The sequence below is a fragment of the Anomaloglossus baeobatrachus genome, chromosome 11 (genome assembly GCF_048569485.1).
Source record: "Anomaloglossus baeobatrachus isolate aAnoBae1 chromosome 11, aAnoBae1.hap1, whole genome shotgun sequence".
Lineage (NCBI taxonomy): Eukaryota > Metazoa > Chordata > Amphibia > Anura > Aromobatidae > Anomaloglossus > Anomaloglossus baeobatrachus.
In genome coordinates, this window is record NC_134363.1 from 18,229,987 (window position 1) to 18,249,787 (window position 19,801).

The 19,801-nt window shown below is 46.2% G+C and overlaps 1 protein-coding gene across 1 annotated transcript; it reads right to left on the reverse strand.

The window, feature by feature from the left end:
- Positions 1-10,196: 10,196 nt before the first annotated feature.
- On the reverse strand, positions 10,197-19,481 carry LOC142256585 (uncharacterized). Its single transcript, XM_075328341.1, has 5 exons — positions 19,412-19,481; positions 19,147-19,263; positions 16,031-16,177; positions 12,889-13,029; positions 10,197-10,678 (listed from the first exon to the last, which is right to left on the reverse strand). The coding sequence occupies exons 1-5, from the start codon at positions 19,464-19,466 to the stop codon at positions 10,485-10,487; spliced, it is 654 nt and encodes a 217-aa protein (XP_075184456.1). The 5' UTR covers positions 19,467-19,481; the 3' UTR covers positions 10,197-10,484.
- Between the last annotated feature and the right edge of the window lie 320 nt (positions 19,482-19,801).

A 19,801-nucleotide genomic window follows, 5' to 3' on the forward strand; every position in this document is an offset into this window, starting at 1 on the left:
ATTTCACCACCTGGCTACTACACTTCCTTTCCACCGACATCCCCACCATCATCATGGGTGATTTCAATATCCACATTGACACTTCCCACTCATCTGTCTCCAAACTTCTAACACTCGCTTCCTCCTTCGGCCTCACCCAATGGTCTTCTGCAGCTACTCACAAAGATGGCCACACGCTGGACCTCATCTTCACTCACCTCTGTTCCCTATCTATCCTCTCTAACTCGCCTCTCTCCCTGTCTGACCACAACCTACTCACATTCTATTCCCTCTCTTCTCCAAGTATGCAACCCCCCCCTCCACAAACTTCCACACCCTCGCAGAAATATCAAACACATTGATTTACACGCCCTTTCTCAGTCTCTTCTCCCCTCACAGACATTGCATTTCTACATGATGCAGATGCCGCTGCAACTTTATGCAACACTACAATCTCTGCAGCTCTCGAATCAGCTGCCCCCCTCACACACACCAAAACCCGCACAATCAACAGGCAACCCTGGCACACAAGGCAGACTAAAGAACTAAGACGGGCTTCCAGAATTGCTGAGCGCAGATGAAAGAGGTCTCATTCCACTGAGCACTTCATTGCATATATAGAGTCCCTCACCACTTTCAAGTCCACACTCACTGCTGCAAAACAAACCTACTTCTCATCCCTCATATCTTCTCTCTCTCACAACCATAAACAGCTATTCAACACTTTCAATTCTCTCCTCCGTCCTCCGGCACCACCTCCCTCTTCTCTCATCTCAGCTGAAGACTTTGCCTCTTTCTTCAAGCGGAAGATTGACAACATCAGAGCAAGCTTTGGCCCACAATCACCACAGCCCCTCATCATAGCTACTCATCCCTCTTCCTCCAAATCCAGCTTCTCCACCATGACAGAAAACAATCTTTCCACTCTACTCTCAAGATCACATTTAACCACCTGTGCACTGGACCCGCTCCCATCCCACCTCATCCCCAACATCACCGCAGTCCTCATCCCAGCCCTAACCCATCTCTTCAACCTATCACTAACAAGTGGTGTATTCCCTTCATGCTTTAAACATGCCTCTATTACACCCATCCTCAAAAAGCCCTCCCTTGACCCATCCTCTGTGTCAAACTATCGCCCCATATCCCTTCTCCCCTACGCCTCAAAACTTCTGGAACAGCATGTCCATCTTGAATTGTCCTCATACCTCTCCTCCTGCTCCCTCTTTGACCGGCTTCAATCTGGCTTCCGACCACATCATTCTACCGAAACTGCCCTAACCAAAGTCACCAATGATCTACTAACCGCCAAAGCCAAGCGACACTACTCTATCCTCCTCCTCCTGGACCTGTCCTCTGCCTTCGACACAGTAGACCATTCCCTCCTACTACAGATTCTCTCATCTCTGGGCATCACAGACTTGGCCCTATCTTGGATCTTCTCATACCTAACCGACCGAACTTTCAGCATCTCCCATTCTCACACCACTTCCTCATCTCACCCCCTATCTGTCGGTGTCCCCCAAGGCTCAGTTCTTGGACCCCTGCTGTTCTCCATCTACACCTTTGGCCTGGGACAGCTCATAGAGTCCCACGGCTTCCAGTATCATCTCTATGCTGATGACACACAGATCTACCTCTCTGGACCTGACATTACCTCTCTACTAACCAAAATTCCACAATGTCTGTCTGCTATTTCATCCTTCTTCTCTGCACGATTCCTAAAACTTAACATGGACAAAACAGAGTTCATTGTCTTTCCTCCTCCTCACTCATCTCCTCCAACAAGCCTTTCCATCAAACTTGATGGTTGCTCACTTACCCCAGTCTCACAAGCTCGTTGCCTTGGAGTGACCCTCGACTCTGCTCTATCCTTCAAGCCACACATCCAAGCCCTCTTCAACTCATGCCGATTACAACTCAAAAATATCTCCCGGATCCGTGCTTTCCTTAACCAAGAATCTGCAAAAACATTAGTGCATGCCCTCATCATCTCCCGCCTCGACTACTGCAACCTCCTGCTCTCTGGCCTCCCTTCCAACACTCTTGCACCCCTCCAATCTATCCTAAACTCTGCAGCCCGCTTAATCCACCTCTCCCCTCGCTACTCCCCAGCCTCGCCACTCTGCCAATCCCTTCACTGGCTTCCCATCGCCCAACGACTCCAGTTCAAAACATTAACCATGACATACAAAGCCATGCACAACCTGTCTCCTCCCTACATCTGTGACCTAGTCTCCCGGTACCTACCTGCACACAACCTCAGATTCTCACAAGATCTCCTTCTCTGCTTCTCTCTTATCTCCTCTTCCCACAATCGCGTTCAAGATTTCTCCCGTGCATCCCCCATACTCTGGAACGCTCTACCTCAGCACATCAGACTCTCCACTACCATGGAAAGCTTCAAGAGGAACCTCAAGACCCACCTCTTCCAACAAGCCTACAATCTACAATAGCCCTCAGTCCAGTAGACCACTGCGCAACCAGCTCTGTCCTCACCTATTGTACCATCACCCATTCCCTGTAGACTGTGAGCCCTCGCGGGCAGGGTCCTCTCTCCTCCTATACCAGTCTGTCTTGTACTGTTAATGATTGTTGTACGTATACCCTCTCTCACTTGTAAAGCGCCATGGAATAAATGGCGCTATAATAATAAATAATAATAATAATAATAATAACCTCCAATTTCCTATGGTAATTAGCACAGGTTATACTTACTTTTTTTTGAACATTACAATAAGTGAATAACATTATACAGGGCTGGTTAGGCAGGGAATTTAGTTACACTACAGATGTGAAGGCTGCTGGGATAAAGGGTAGAGAGGACCTGACAGTTTTTTTTCAACTGCATTCTGATAGATGCAGGCGGAGCCTGGAGAAGCGTATGACCATCTTGAGTGTGTAGAGAAAGAGCTGAAGGAGAGAGAGTGAGGGAGATGACCATCTGGCACCATCCTTGGAGAATGCAGTAACTGGAAACCCAGAAACTACCTGAGTTACCCTAGATTTTCTTTACGCAACAACTTCTTCAGTCAAAAAAGTGTTGCACTGGGGATGACTAGTAGAGTTGGATTTCTCAGAAACTATCTTTGGTGACTTAAACAGTGATTCTATGCTTCATCTGTTAACTGGAATACCTTCTCTTGGTCACTCTACTGTTGGCTGCATGGACAAATGGCTTATATCCAAAGCAACTAGGTTTCAGTTGGTAAGTCCTGAGCTCAGACCCCACCACAGTGAACTCAGTGGGAGCGTGCATACAAGCATTGGGAGTTTGACGCCAAACATAGCTTAGCATACACATCATGTTAGCAGAGTTCTTAGTGATTACAGCATTTGAGAGAGACTATAACGGTAAGACTTTTGGAACATTCCAAAACCTTCTATACCATAGAGGTAGGAGGAAGGAGAGGCTAACAGTTACTGATAAGTTTGTGAGCTGATGTGGCTGCTCCTTTACATCCATTTAATTAGATCATTGTGCTTAGGTATTGTCATGATTCCCGTATGACTCTGCTTGTGTAGATCCATTGTATCTGTTTGTTTTCCTGGTGTATGACTTCTCCAAGATTACGTCCAATGGGAGGAGCCTATTCTGTTGTGCCTCATTCCGGGGGTCATGCTGCCTTATCTTGGAACTGTTTTCCTCGGTACGCCACCAGTAATAGTTCCTGGGCTGCCGTTTGCGCTTCTGGTTCCGGTGAGTCTGTTCTGATCCTGCCCTCTACCTAGTGCTCTTTTCTCTGACCTCCGTCCTTCCCATCTTGTCTTACCGTCCTGTCTCCCTAATCCAGTCTCTGCCTTGTTATCCTGTCTCCATTCCTTCTTCTATACTTATTTGTCTTCTCAGTTTCTGATCCTGGCTTGCTATCTGACTATAGCTTTTGCTCCCCTCTGGCTCCTGATGATACCTCCTGGCTTTCTGATCCTCAGCTCTTACTTGACTCTGGCTCCGTTTACCCCTCTGTACCTACATGACTTCCTGACACTGACATTTGGCTTGATCGACCATTGTATTGCATCCTTCCTCGGATGCTAGTGACCTCTAGTGAGCTTCCGCCTAACTACACTTAGAAGCACTACATCCTACCTGAGTGTTGGCTCCCCCTGGTGGTGGCATCACAGGTAACTTTTCTACTACTAGGCATGAGCATCATTAGGCAAATTATAGTAGCTTAGGTATTACATTTTGGCTTTTGAAGATGAGCAGTGCAGGAGTCCTGGTCATCATTTTCTGGGTGTATGTAAATTTCTTTCCATTTCTCCGCTTGTCATCAGAGGAAAGTTTCTTCAACAACCTTGGACTAATTGTTTTTCTCATTTGCGAATTTGTCCACCACAGCACACGGTCTACAATGGCGTCTTCAAATATGCCATACCTTGGGTTACCGCGTTCCTCTGTGAAGAAAGTCCATCATTTGTGTCATAGTAATTAAGGGGCAGAAATCGAAAAAAATACAAGGTATTGAAAATACTGGATCTCCAAAAGGAGTAATACAAGAGCCCGAATTATTTGCTTGTGTGTCGCCCAGGGTTATGGAGTACTCGGTCTCAGGCAGTATATAGCTGTCACTTTAGTGGCCGTTGCCCGGTCCCGTGACTTGAGTGCTTTTTTAAAGGAGAGTATTTACAGGGAAGATTAAAGTCATTTGTGTGACGCCACCTGCGGGTTGCAGTTAGGATGGTGGAACCGCTGCTGCAGAGTTGCTTATCCCCCAGGGCTGGTGGTAATGGCAGCTGTGGTGGAAGGCCCTCCACAGGTAGGGCTGAGCCTGGGAGATGTATGATGGAGAATTAAGGGAGCCAACACCGTGGGTTGTAGTTACCAGTCTCTACTCACTCTTGACCCTTGGATAGCTGGTTCCGGTCCCTGTATTGCCAGTACCAATTGATGACTCGGTTGCTCTGTCCCTGGCACCCCCAGTGTGGTTGGGTCCCCCAAAGCTTGGAGCGGTTTGGGGCCCGACTGTCCAGTTTGTTGGTGGCAGTCTCCTCGTCCGTACGGTGGGCAGTGTGGACCCTATAGGGCTGGTCTGTGTCCCGAACGCTGATCCTTGCTTTACTGCTGATGCCACTGGATCTGTGTGTCAGTGAGGTCCGTGAAGGTCCCCTCTTTGTGCAGGTATTTGCCAGGCCATCTGAAACTATTGCTTGACCTAGGGCTCTGTGCCCCGTCGGTGCTCTGGTCCCAGTGGTACTCAGGTGTATCTGCCCTGACGACCACTCTCCTGTGCCCCCCCGGGTCACCATTACATGACCCAGCTTGAGGCACCTCTTTCCTCTTTCACTCTCTACACTCAACTTCCTGTCCCCTCCCACCAGGCTGTCTAGTCCTCTGGTCTGGCTCCACCCTCTAGGTGGCTATCTCCTTGTATCTGACTAGTCAATGACCCCTGGTGTGGTGTGGTAGCTAGGATTTTGGTGTGTCTAGGAAGGGCCGGATTAAGGTTGGTGGGGGCCCCTGGGCAGAAAATCTGGTGGGGGCCCCATAACGTTAACATTTTTAGCCATAACAGTAGAGCGCGAACCGTAGCATTTAGATATAATCCAATGAACATTTATCTTATCCTGTTCTGCCACATTCAGATTTACAGTGCTACAATACAGACACAGTCCAGGATCACTCACAGCCATCACTTATACACACAGTACAATACAGATACAGTCCAGGATCACTCACAGCAGTCACTTATACACAGAAAGTAGAGTTAGGCTATGTGCGCACGTTGCGTTTGTCTCTGCAGAAATTTCTGCAGCAATTTGAACAGCACACGTGCGCTTCAAATCGCTACAGAAAGCGTCCGTAATGAAAAGCCAATTTCATGCGCTCTGAGTGCAGCCCCTCCCATAGACAGAGCAGGGGCTGCATCCAAAGCACATGAAAGAAGTGACATGTCACTTCTTAGAACGCAGCACTTCAGGCAGCAGCCGAATCGCTGCGCTCTAATACACCACGTGCGCACATCTCCTGCACAATCTCCATAGACTGTGCTGGGGACGCAGGACGCATGCAGTTACGCTGCGGTGCAGATCGCAGCGTAACTGCATGCAAATACGCAACGTGCGTACAGAACCTTACTCACATATTTTTTATTGATCCCAATGTTAAGGCAGCCCGGGCTGGCTCCAGGTTTTTGTGGCCTCCGGGTGAAAGAGTCTTAGTGGACCCCATCCACACACAGACACGCACATACACACACAGACACGCACATACACACACAGACACGCACATACACACACAGACACGCACATACACACACAGACACGCACATACACATACAGGCATACGTATATATACATATTTGAAGACAAATTCAGAAAAATACATATAAACAGACAAATATATGCACAGTCATATACACTGACATACATGCAGACACAGACGCATTAGGGCTCGTGCGCACGTTGCGTAATTCCATGCATTTATGCTGCGTATAGCACTGCAGTGTAAATGCATGCGTCCTGCGTCCCCAGCACAGTCTATGAAGATTGTGCATGCCACGTGCGCACGTTGCTTTTATGAACGCAGCGATTTGGGTGCTAAAATGTTGACCCAAATCTGTGAGTTCATAAAATGAGCATGTCAATTATTCCGTGCACTATGGATGCAGCTCCCGCTCTGTCTATGGTGGGGGAAGCAGCCAGAGCGCAAGAAATCGGCATTTTTTGTAAAGAAAAACTGCATCCATTATGCAGTGTTTCTGCAGCGATTTGACGCGTGTGCACATGTGCTGTCAAATCGCTGCAGAATATTCAGTAGTTACGTGCGCATGAGCCCTTACAGGTATTAATATGGGGAAATCGCCAGCAGCCTCACTCACCTCTCCCGCTTGTTTCCGTCCAGCTCCTTTAGGACATGTGGCTGTGTTTCACGATGGCTGTCACTAACAGACATGACTGCACACTGACAGCACTGCTGTATATACATCACAGGAGGGGCTGGGGGCTACAATATATACATTACAAGAGGGGCAGGGGGCATAGACATTACTGGAGTGGCAAACAGCTCTGGTGGTGTACTCATTACTTGGATGGGTAACATAGCGCTCTGGGGGACCCATATAGTTCTGGGGGGCTGCACAGACTGCTTCTTACACACACACAGCTCTGACACACACACACACACACACACACACAGCTCTGACACACACACACAGCTCTGACACACACACACACACACACACACACACAGCTCTGACACACACACACAGCTCTGACACACACACACACACAACTCTGACACACACACACAGCTCTGATACAGACACACACAGCTCTGACACACACACAGCTCTGACACAGACACACACAGCTCTGACACACACACAGCTCTGACACACACACACACAGCTCTGACACACACACACACAGCTCTGACACACACACACAGCTCTGACACACACACACACAGCTCTGACACACACACAGCTCTGACACAGACACACACAGCTCTGACACACACACAGCTCTGACACACACACACACAGCTCTGACACACACACACACAGCTCTGACACACACACACACAGCTCTGACACACACACAGCTCTGACACACACACAGCTCTGACACACACACAGCTCTGACACACAAACACAGCTCTGACACACACACAGCTCTGACACACACACACACAGCTCTGACACACACACACACACACACAGCTCTGACACACACACACACACAGCTCTGACACACACACACAGCTCTGACACACACACAGCTTTGACACACACACAGCTCTGACACACACACACACAGCTCTGACACACACACACACAGCTCTGACACACACACACAGCTCTGACACACACACACACAGCTCTGACACACACACACAGCTCTGACACACACACACAGCTCTGACACACACACACAGCTCTGACACACACACACAGCTCTGACACACACACACACAGCTCTGACACACACACACAGCTCTGACACACACACACACAGCTCTGACACACACACACACAGCTCTGACACACACACACACAGCTCTGACACACACACAGCTCTGACACACACACACACAGCTCTGACACACACACACACACAGCTCTGACACACACACACAGCTCTGACACACACACACAGCTCTGACACACACACACAGCTCTGACACACACACAAAGATCTGACACACACACACACACACACAGCTCTGACACACACACACACACACACACAGCTCTGACACACACAGCTCTGACACACACACAGCTCTGACACACACACACACACAGCTCTGACACACGCACAGCTCTGACACACACAGCTCTGACACACACACAGCTCTGACACACACACAGCTGACACACACACACAGCTCTGACACACACACACACAGCTCTGACACACACACACAGCTCTGACACACACACACACACAGCTCTGACACACACACAGCTCTGACACACACACACACACAGCTCTGACACACACACAGCTCTGACACACACAGCTCTGACACACACACAGCTCTGACACACACACAGCTGACACACACACACACAGCTCTGACACACACACACACAGCTCTGACACACACACACAGCTCTGACACACACACACACACACACAGCTCTGACACACACACAATGCATCTCCCCATCACCCCCTACACACACAATGCACCCATCACCCCCTACAAACACAATGCACCCCCCATCACCCCCTACACACACACTCAAATACAATGCACCCACCATTCCTCCCTACACACACACACACACAAATACAATGCACCCCCCATTACTCCCCCCACACAAAACACACATACAATGCACCCACCCATCACCCCCTACACACACACACACAATGCACCCACCCATCACCCCCCCACACACACACACAATGCACCCCCCATCGCCTCTACACACACACACACACACACAATGCACCCCCCCATTACCTCTCCCCCCACACACAATACAATGCAACCCTCATCACCCCCTACACACACAAATCACACTGCCCCATCCCTACACACTTCTGCCTCCCCCCCTCCCTCGGAATACAGTACCCCCCCTCTGCCTGTCACAAAGCTGTGTTCCACTTCCTTCACAGATGTTCCCCGTTATGTGTCCTCAGCCCCTCCCCACTCATCATCATTAATTAAACCTGTCTCTTCGGCTCCTTCATGGAGCGCTTACCATCTGATGTCCCGTGTGCCGGCGCCCGCAGCACTATGATGACGTGGCAAGGTGCTGATCTCATCACGTTGCTGCACGTCGGGGGCGGGGCCCAGTCCCGGCGCGCTGTTCAAATGTATTTACGTCTGAAAGACGCAAATACATTTGAATAGGAAGAAGGAGGAAGCTGCGAGCACCGGCTCCGGCTCCGCTGCGCTCCTCTGCATTGTGTGCATGCCGGGCACACTGTACACAGCAGAGCTGGCACAGCACAGCGCTGCCTCCTTCTCCTGCTGCAGCTAGTGTGTCGGGCCTGCATGCACACACTGCGGAGGAGCGTGGCTGCACATACAGCGGCCCATTACACCGTGCCTCTGCTTCTAGGAAGGGGGGGGCAGGTGCCCCCCCGCCCCTCGCTGGGCACGCCCATGACGGCCGCAGCACATAGCAGGGAGCTCATTGGCACACCTCTGACCCCGGAAGTGCAATCGCTGGTACTTCCGGGGTCATTCAGCGTCCTGTGCCCGCAGTTGTTTTTGCGTCTTAAAGACGCAGATACAAATAAATACCGGTCCACCGCGCCCCCCCCCCCTCCGAAAACACAGCTGATTTATTAGACTGTCTTTACGGAGGGGGAGAGGGTGTGAAGAAAAAAAAAATGCTGACAAGTATGGCCCTGGTGGTGGGGGCCCCCTTAGAAGCTCTTTTGGTAGGGGCCCCTGGGCTGGAGCCCCGCTTGCCCCGCCTATAATCCGGCCCTGTGTCTAGGTGTTGTTGCTGGCACTGGTGTTCCAGGTTCCTGGGGGTAGGCCATGCATCCCCGTGAGGATGCAGTTCCTAGTAGTGCCCTAAGTGGCTCAGGGGCGCTACACTTGTATTAACCTAACATTCTTGGGTTCTATTACGGAAATACCAAAAATTTCATACTCCTATAAAATCTCTTTTGTCTACGCAGAAAGGATATTGTATACAGAAAGAATTTTCCCACTAGTGCCATACACTAATTTCCAGCATGATCCTTGGCCAATGGCGATCCGTTGCATTGAAGTCAACACAAGTGCCTTAAGACTTCTAGCTCTATGATATACATTATAATTTATTACAGAGTATGCATAATTTGGGAAGAAAATGCAATGACATGGATTTTGGATCATGCAAAAAGTCAACAATTTTCACCAGTCATATGACAATCGATAAAATAAATAACAAGGCAGAATTGTTGTGGACTCCCCCAGATACGGCTGAGATGATTAGATTCTGTGTCCTTCAGGTTCCTTTAGGCTCTTGGAAGGATTTGTCACTGTATACCACAACGTCTTCATAACATATTATCAAAATCACTCACAATCATCTCAATTGAAGCTTCCGTTAAAACATGAATTTGGTCAGAAAGGCTGTAAATATGGAAACCAAATATTCAACATGGAGGTCGTTAGCCGCATTACTGCAATACATCTTCATGTCCACGTACAACCCGTCGATGATAGTGTTTTGGTTACCAAGTAAATCACAGAAGCTCTTGGTGCTGCAGCCTAGGATGGTGTCTTTCAAGTTTACCGTACCTGGAGAATAATAATGTATGGTAAAAAAAAACTGCCGCCATTAAAAAAATAGGACATCTAAAAAGATGACATGGATCTTCATATGTTTAATAATATTCACATGTTTAAAGGAATAATTTTGATAAAAGTGATGCATGGTGTTATTATCGAATGTAGAGTCCAAGGGGTGGAATATGATGTAGGAACTCACTTTTTGGTGTTCTTCCCTCAGACTACATAGGTAAGGATCGTTGTTGACCTCGGGAAGATCAACATCCAACACCGTGGAGACACCATCACGTGTTTCTCAACGCAGTGACATTAGAACAAGACCCCCTGGGAAAATATTCAAAACAAGAAAGCCTTCGGAGACACTATCACATGTTTCTCAACGCTGGCAGGAAACTAGCCAGGTCTTTCACCGGGAAGGAACAACCACGGGAAGGGCAGTCTCCAGTCAAGGAAACCGCCTACACCAAAACATGGTATCCATCCACAGACAGCTGTTTCGGGGTATTTTCCCCTCATCAGTGTGGAGTAGGAAACTGGCTAGTGGGAGCAATGCCTAGTAGAAGACTACATAAGCAAGGATGGTTGACATCGGGGAGATCAACATCCAACACCGCGGAGACACCATCACGTATTTCTCAACGCAGTGACACTAGAACAGTGTTGAGAAACATGTGATGGTGTCTCCGCGGCATTCTTATTTTGCATATTTTCCCAGGGGGCCTTGTTCTAGTGTCACTGCGTTGAGAAACACGTGATGGTGTCTCCGCGGTGTTGGATGTTGATCTCCCCAAGGTCAACCATCCTTACCAATGTAGTCTTCTACTAGGCATTGCTCTCACTAGCCAGTTTCCTACTCCACACTGATGAGGGTTAAATACCCCGAAACAGCTGTCTGTGGATGGATACCATGATTTGGCATAGGCGGTTTCCTTGACTGGAGACTGCCCTTCCCATGGTTGTTCCTTCCCGGTGAAAGACCTGGCTAGTTTCCTGCCAGCACTCCCCTCAGACTAGGTATGGCCTAATGAAAGTTATGCCATCGGACTAAAAAAAGTTGTCCCCTACTTTTACATTTATGACCTATCCTTAGGGTAGGTCAGCAATGTCAGATTGGCCGGGCTCCGACACTCCGCACCCCCGCCAATCAGCTGTTCTCGGTGCCAGCAACGGCAGCAGGCAGCCAGAAATGCTCAGTTCCGGAGCTGCTCCATCAGGGCAAGAAGGCAAAAATGCTCCAAATACAGACCAAAAATGTGTCAAGATGCATGACGTCTTTCTGTCAGGAGATGCAGATTTGGTGCAGAAAATAATCTGTGGCATTTAGATTATTGGTGAATTTTTCCCTGCGTTTTTCACCCATTGATTTCATTATGAAAAACGTACCGAAAATGGGTAAAAAATGCATGGCATCTTTCTGCCAGGAGATGCAGGAATTTCTGCAACCACATACTCAGTGTGCGCAGATCGCCATAGATCTCTGCTCAATGTATGCCAAGACTACTCCAATGGGTCATCTCTTTCCCTGGCTAGTCTTGACCTTGGGGGAAGTGATTGTCTTCTGTGTTATCTCTAGTGATGTGCGAGCGTGCTCGTCACTGCCGGGTACTCAATCGAGCATCAGGGAGCTCAGGTACGCTTGGTGCTCGGCCGAGTATCACGGTGCTCGGATGTCTTGTTCATGAAAGATTTGACACAAAAAGTCAACTCCCTTCAGTGAATAATGGGATTGGGCACCCCAGTGATAGCTACTTCCAGTCTCCGAATGGCTCTCACTGGGGGAAAAATTAACGTGTCCAGATGCAATGTGTGGAAACAGCTCACCCTCACCGGGAAATGCTCTGCTTTCGACTAGCTGTATGTGTGTGGAGAGCCGAAATGCGCAACATTAGTTGACCTCCATTATACTCGTTACTCAAGATGTGGCCATCAGAGCATCCAACTTGCCCAATTCGAGTAACGAGCACTAGTGCCCACTCATCCTTACTTATCTCCACTACTCCGATGTCTCATCGGACAAGTCCTGCCTAAAGAGTGAGGATATAAAAATGTTTCATTGTTAATAGCTGCAGAGATTTGGAATACTGAAATATGGCTCTGAGAGCCCCTGAAGTGCCGTTTGTGGGCTAAACGGACAAGACAGATTCCTTGTAAATCAGTTTAGAAATATTATTGCTAAATAAATACATCAATTAATATTTTAGAGGAAAGAATTTTCCCACCAGACAATGTCCTCGCCATGCGGCCACACTTGGTTTCCTCTCCGGTGCACTCAAGGGTCTCCGACGTGTAGCAATAGTCGGATTTGTCGGTTGCACACGTTCTACACGTCAGGCCATTCTTTTGTGTACTTTGATTTGGCACTAGGAAAAAAAAGCAGCGAAAAAAGAATGAGAGCTTTGTGTTTATTCTCCATTTTCATTCCGGATCATTCACACGTTCCGTTTACATTTCTAGAGTAACTTAGCTCAAAATCACTCCCTGCGGCTGACAACCTGGATTATTTTTTTAAAAATTTTGGAAAAATCTATCCAAGCAGTGATGAGAAAAAGTATTTCACAAACCCTTGATTTTTTTCTATTTTGATAAATTTTTTATAGACATGTTTTTCCAAAATTTTGGTACGTCTGCAGTCACCACTAGGAGGAGCTCACTGCATACATGTTGTTAGGTTTCCCCCACTTTGTCGGAGGGGACTGAAGGCAGAAATAGAGTGACTCCTCTCTCCTCCCTCTTCCATCATGTGGATGTTGCGACCAATATCATCCGCCCAGCGTCTCCAATCTTGGTCCACCCTACTGAAGTCAGAATAAAGTACTGTAATGCGCATGCGCTGAAAAGACCTAAAAGAGCACAGCCAGTGCATTTGCCCTATAGTACTTTGCTCTGCCCTCAGCATGGCAGAGCAAAGTACGAGATTGGGGGCACTGGGGGTATGACATCAGTGCCATTATCCACATGATGGCAGAAGGATGTTGATGGGGGAGAGAGGAGGCGCCAAGCAAGACCAGTAAACGCTATTGGACTGGTCATCACTATATTAGGGGGTTATAAAATGTATTTACTTGATATGTTGAGGTGGTTAGGGGCTTATTAACAGGTTGGCAGACTGCTGTAAAAGAAGTGTTAACCCTAGAACGCGCAAGCATAACAATCTACCATAGAAAACAAATGACCTAGCAGGCCTGCAAGGCCCCAGGTATGCATTCTAGGGTTAAAGGTGGTGGTCTTAGTGTTTATTTGGAAAAGAGAGAGACAGTGAGATAGACAGAGAGAAAGATAGAGAGAGACACAGATTGAGAGACAGACAGAGAGAGAGAAAGACATAGAGAAAGGCAGATGGATTGAGAGACAGACAGAGAGAGAGAAACAGGCAGACTGAGAAAAAGACAGAGAGGGAGAGACAGACAGCGAGGGAGAGACAGACAGAAAGACAGATTGAGAGACAGACAGAGAGAGAGAAAGACATAGAGAGAGGCAGAGGGAGATAGAGAGACAGAGACAGACAGAGAGACAGACAGAAAGAGAGAGAAACAGACAGACTGAGAAAAAGACAGAGAGGGAGAGACAGACAGAGAGAAAGATAGAGAGAGACAGATTAAGAGACAGACAGAGAGAGAGAAAGACATAGGGAGAGGCAGAGGGAGATAGAGAGACAGAGAGAGAAACAGACAGACTGAGAAAAAGACAGAAAGGGAGAGACAGACAGAGAGAAAGACAGCTTGAGAGACAGACAGAGAGAGACAGAGAGAGAGAAAGACAGAGAGAGGCAGAGGGAGATAGAGAGACAGAGACAGAGAGAGAAACAGACAGACTGAGAAAAAGACAGAGAGGGAGAGACAGACAGAGAGAAAGACAGCTTGAGAGACAGACAGAGAGAGACAGAGAGAGAGAAAGACAGAGAGAGGCAGAGGGAGATAGAGAGACAGAGACAGAGAGAGAAACAGACAGACTGAGAAAAAGACAGAAAGGGAGAGACAGACAGCGAGGGAGAGACAGACAGAGAGAAAGAGAGAGAGACAGAAAGAGAGAGAAAGACAGAGAGAGGCAAAGGGAGATAGAGAGACAGAGACAGACAGAGAGACAGACAGAGAGGGAGAGACAGACAGAGAGAAAGATAGAGAGAGACAGATTAAGAGAGACAGAGAGAGAGAAAGACATAGAGAGAGGCAGACGGAGAGAGAGACAGAGACAGACAGAGAGACAGACAGAGACAGACAGAGAGAGAAACAGACAGACTGAGAAAAAGACAGAGAGGGAGAGACAGACAGAGAGGAAGGCAAACAGAGAGGTAAAGAGGCAGGCAGAGAGACAGAGAGAAACAGAGACAGAAAGAGAGGGAGACAGACAGAGAGGGAGAGAGGCAAACAGAGAGAGAGAGTCATGTCGTAGGGACAGAGAGGGAGAGAGAGGAAGAGACAGACAGAGAGAGACAGAGAGGGAGAGAAAGACAGAAAGACAGAGGGAGAGGCAGAGACAGAGAGAGACAGAGAGGGAGATAAGAGAGAGACAGAGAGGGAGAGACAAACAGAGAGACAGAGAGAAACAGAGACAGACAGATAGGGAGACAGACAGAGAGGGAGAGAGGCAAACAGAGATAGAGAGAGAAAGTCATAGGAACAGAGAGGGAGAGAGAGAGGGAGAGACAGACAGAGAGAGACAGAGAGGGAGAGAAAGACAGAAAGACAGAGGGAGAGGCAGAGACAGAGAGAGACAGAGAGGGAGATAAGAGAGAGACAGAGAGGGAGAGACAAACAGACAGAGAGAAACAGAGACAGACAGAGAGGGAGACAGACAGAGAGAGAGACAGACAGAGAGGGAGAGAGGCAAACAGAGATAGAGAGAGAAAGTCATAGGAACAGAGAGGGAGAGACAGACAGAGAGGGAGAGTGTGAGAGAGAGACAGTTGCTATCACGTGCAACACCGGGTACTACAGCGAATTAGATATAAAAAGCAATGTATCACTTAGATGTCACACTCAGATATGCATAGACAGTGTCGGACTAGTATGTCAAGGATCCACCAGTTGCACTGGTTCTAGAGGCCATCAGTTCAGTTATCTGACCCTTGTTCACAAATTTGCTTATGCATCTATATAATAATTAACATAGTGGTCTGCTAATCCATGATAAGATATGATGAGATGCTGCTTTTCACTGTATACATTTCATTAAATGTGCTGCACCAAGAACTGCTGATGTAGGGGGACCCTCCTGCACAGTTACCCTATAGAGAATTCCCCCGTCGGTCAGACCATGACTGATTCAAGTGGTTGAAATGTTTATTGTAATATTTATATAATTGCAAAACTGAAATAAGCAGTAGAGAAAATCTAGAATGTAGAGCATATGTAGGAAGCTTACGGGAAGGATGGGGTGGGGTGCAGTTGTCCGTGCTGCAACATGAAGTTCCTGTACGCACAGTGCCATGGTTGAAGGACAAGCTGCCGGTTACATTGCATTGGTCTTTTGTTCCACAGGTAATTGAATATTCTGGCATGACAGTACCTCCTGTGAACAATAGACAAAATAGTATCATTATTACACCACTTATTATTAAAGGGGTCCATCACATCTTTTTTAAAGGAGCAAACTAGTCCTCAGCCTCCAGACTTGAGCCTCAGCCTCCAGGCTTAATTGCTGTGCCTGACTATGCAGAACTGAAAGAAAAAATAAATTATTTTACAGTCAACATAGCTTAAGGTTTGCAGCTGCTGCTTTCTGTGAGGTAAAACATTTCCCCGACTGTTTTAACACAGGAACAAGAATTTCTGCAGTTTCTTCAGTCTCCTGAGCTCATCAAAAATCAAATCAGTTATACAGGAGCTACTGCCTGCTGCTGAGCTCATGTGTCCATAACTTGATTTATGATGAACTTAGAGGGCTGCAGATGTGGTAAAAAAAATCTCACTCCTGTGATAATACAGGCAGGAAATGTTTTACCTCACAGAAAGAATAATTTGTGATCCTGTGCTGTCATTTTTGTATACTCGTTTCCTTCCTCCCTGGCCAGGAGATGTGGTATGATCAGACCATGTCCCTGTACATTCAGACACAGCCATTACTTAGTACACAGAAGGGACACATATATAAGATTATCTCCGCATAGGAACATTTTTTTAAAAACCCAATTGTGGAATTTGTTTTTAATCCAAGATCTATTGATTAAAATGAACTTTGTGCATGTAGAAAACCCCTTTAATTTTATTCGATTCCCCTCAATTCCATTCTGATATTTATTAATTGAAAAACATTTTTTGACTCCCATATTCTTCTTTCTTGCTCTTGATTTTTACATTTACCTATGTAACTACCTTTTTATTGCATTATAACGTTATTATCATCCCTGCCCACCAAAGTCACGTTGCACGTATGATGCATCTGTGATGTATCATCCGATATCTGCTTCTTTTTTTTTTTTTTTCAGAAAGGAGCTCTACTTGGACCCAATGTGTTTGATTATTTCTTTTGTGATTTATCCCTGAGGAAGAAATTAGATTGTCCTGAAATGCATAAGACTAATAAACCACACCAAAAGAATCCTGTTTCATTTCTCTTCATCAGGCAGTGCGGGTTTAACCCTTTATCAATTAATCCCTCATTGCTTAATCCAATGGTCGCCAGCATCCAGCGAGATGAATTTGTAGCTGTGTCTCACACGATTTTAAAGGTGAGCACCACCAACTCTCTGCATTATATTTGTACTCCGGATTGCGTTATTGCGCTCCGCTTCTTTCAGCTTTTATACTAGTTTCCTGATAGTCAAAGATCAGTCTTTCTAATGCAACATTTCACATCTACTGCATTATCATACAGCTGAATTATAAAATTCAGATCTTTCTGAAAAGGAGCTTAAGACACTCTACTGTCCATACATTAAAGGGGACCCGGTTCTGGAGGCTGCAACCAGTCCTAGAGCATGCCTAGAATGCATGGCAGCCTGAAGTTATCACGCAAGTCCCTAGGGGTCCCTAGGTTATCTCTGTCCCCAAGATTACCCCTGAAAATGGAGATGCCTGGGTATTGCACTTTGCTAAGCTACTGGATATGACTCATCTAGATGTCCCCCCTCTCCCTCAAGGGTGTGAAGAGGCAGGAGAGCAATCAAACACACAGGCAACTCAAGCAAGACAACAGATATAAAAGGGCTCCAATATCTTTTCCAGGAGGTTTCTGCACCACTGCTAAAGGAATGAAAACCTCTGCTTAACAGAAACAATCTGAATGGAAATTCTATATCCAGCATGGAGTGAAGCCAGGGGTTGGTAAATTTACCAGAAGGAAGAGAGCACAAGCTGCAGGTGGAATGTAGACTCCTTGCATGTAAACTAGAGTTACCACTTACCAGTTGTCGGTAGCGCTCTGCCTGAGTTCTCACCAAGGAGCACATCCAAAAAAGAAATGGAGGACAAATGTGCAATGGTGGTAAATTGCAAATTATTTTGATTGTTATTTAAAAAAATCAGAAAGTAATTAATTAAATTATCCTGAATTTCCCCAGAGAAAAAAAAATCATCGATATATCCACCGTAACATATATGGTACGTTAGGAAGGATTGAGTTGGCAAATATAAGTGGGTTTCCTCCCACCGAGCCATATAGAAATTGGATTATCCTACATTTCCCCCAAGTAAACAAAAAACAAATCATCTATATATCTACCGTTCCAAATGATGGTACGGTAGAAAGGATTTAGTTGGCAAAGATAAGTGGGTTTGCTCCCACCAAGCCACATATAAATTGTATTAACCTAAATTTCCATGAGCAAAAAAAAATCACTTTGTCGACATATCTACTTACCAAATGATGGTAAGGTAGAAAGGATTGAGTTTGCATATATAAGTGGATTTCCTCCAACCTAGCCATATAGAAATTGGATTATCCTACATTTCCCCCAAGTAAACAAAAAACAAATCATCTATATATCTACCGTTCCAAATGATGGTACGGTAGAAAGGATTGAGTTGGCAAAGATAAGTGGGTTACCTCCCACCAAGCCACATATAAATTGTATTAACCTAAATGTCTCTGAGCAAACAAAAATCACTTTGTCGATATATCTACTTACCAAATGATGGTAAGGTAGAAAGGATTGACAAGCAAATATAAGTGGGTTTCCTTTCACCAAGGCATATACAAATTGGAAACCAGCACCAATTGGACAAACTTGAATCTGAAGGTAAAAATCCCAATCAAAAGAATAAAAAATGTGCAGCTGACTAAATTTGCATGTTCACTAATTGATGACTCTGCTACACCCTTCCTGTAAGGCATTTTTTTCTTGCTTGTCATGATATTGCATTCTCTATTTAGATTTGTTAGTTACAGGATTGTTTTGTCATGATTAACAGCAAGTCTTCTCGAAATCCGTGGACCGGTCTATGTCTATGTTTTTAAAACTTTATATGGAATAATAAAGAAATTATTTTATTGAAGATTATTTGTGGATACTGTTTTTTACAGTTATGTTTCAGACATACCTAGGTTGACGATGGTGAAAGCGGCGACACAGACATTATCAGAAGGACAGGAGATGTACGGCTCGCTGCACGGCAGGTGACTAAGATGCCAGCAACTTTTACATAAAAGAAAAGCACCTAAAAGACAAGAGAAGTGTAGCAAATATTCAAACACTCTACATGTTAATTTTTGAAAAATATATTTAAAAAACATCTAAGTGATATAAAATATCAATACAAAACATTGTTTAGAAATGCAGTGAAACGGTAAAACCTCCTAACTTACCTGTTGTTGTCAAATACGAAAGAAAAAGAAGAATTCTCGGAAGCTTCATGCTCATGTCTAGAGTCCACGATGCCTATCACAGGTAAACTCCACTGGAAATCCCAGATAGTAAAAGGGGAGGCGCAAACTCGCAACGTATAGGAAACAGACACCCACTTTACATTGCTTATCTGCCAATTTATTACTGTTACACATCGTCACTTATATTTTCCCAAATCAGTGTATGATTGTGTTTTTCTTTTTCCTTATAAAGGCAGCTCTGAAACGCGTTAAATTCATAAACCACGGGGTTTTTTTTGGATAATCCAAAGTATCGACAATGACCGGCACTAATCATCCTTCTCTCCGAAATTATTTCCATCTATCAGTTTTGTAATTTTTAATAGAAAT

What these genes read in the sequence shown, in the direction of transcription:
- LOC142256585 (XM_075328341.1), bottom strand. Translation starts at nt 19,466, where the DNA reads ATGAGCATGAAGCTTCCGAGAATTCTTCTTTTTCTTTCGTATTTGACA. An exon ending in TTTCACCATCGTCAACCTAG is followed by an intron (nt 16,178 to 19,146) that starts GTATGTCTGAAA and finishes TATTGTTCACAG; the next exon opens with GAGGTACTGTCATGCCAGAA. An exon ending in CACCCCACCCCATCCTTCCC is followed by an intron (nt 13,030 to 16,030) that starts GTAAGCTTCCTA and finishes TTTTTTTCCTAG; the next exon opens with TGCCAAATCAAAGTACACAA.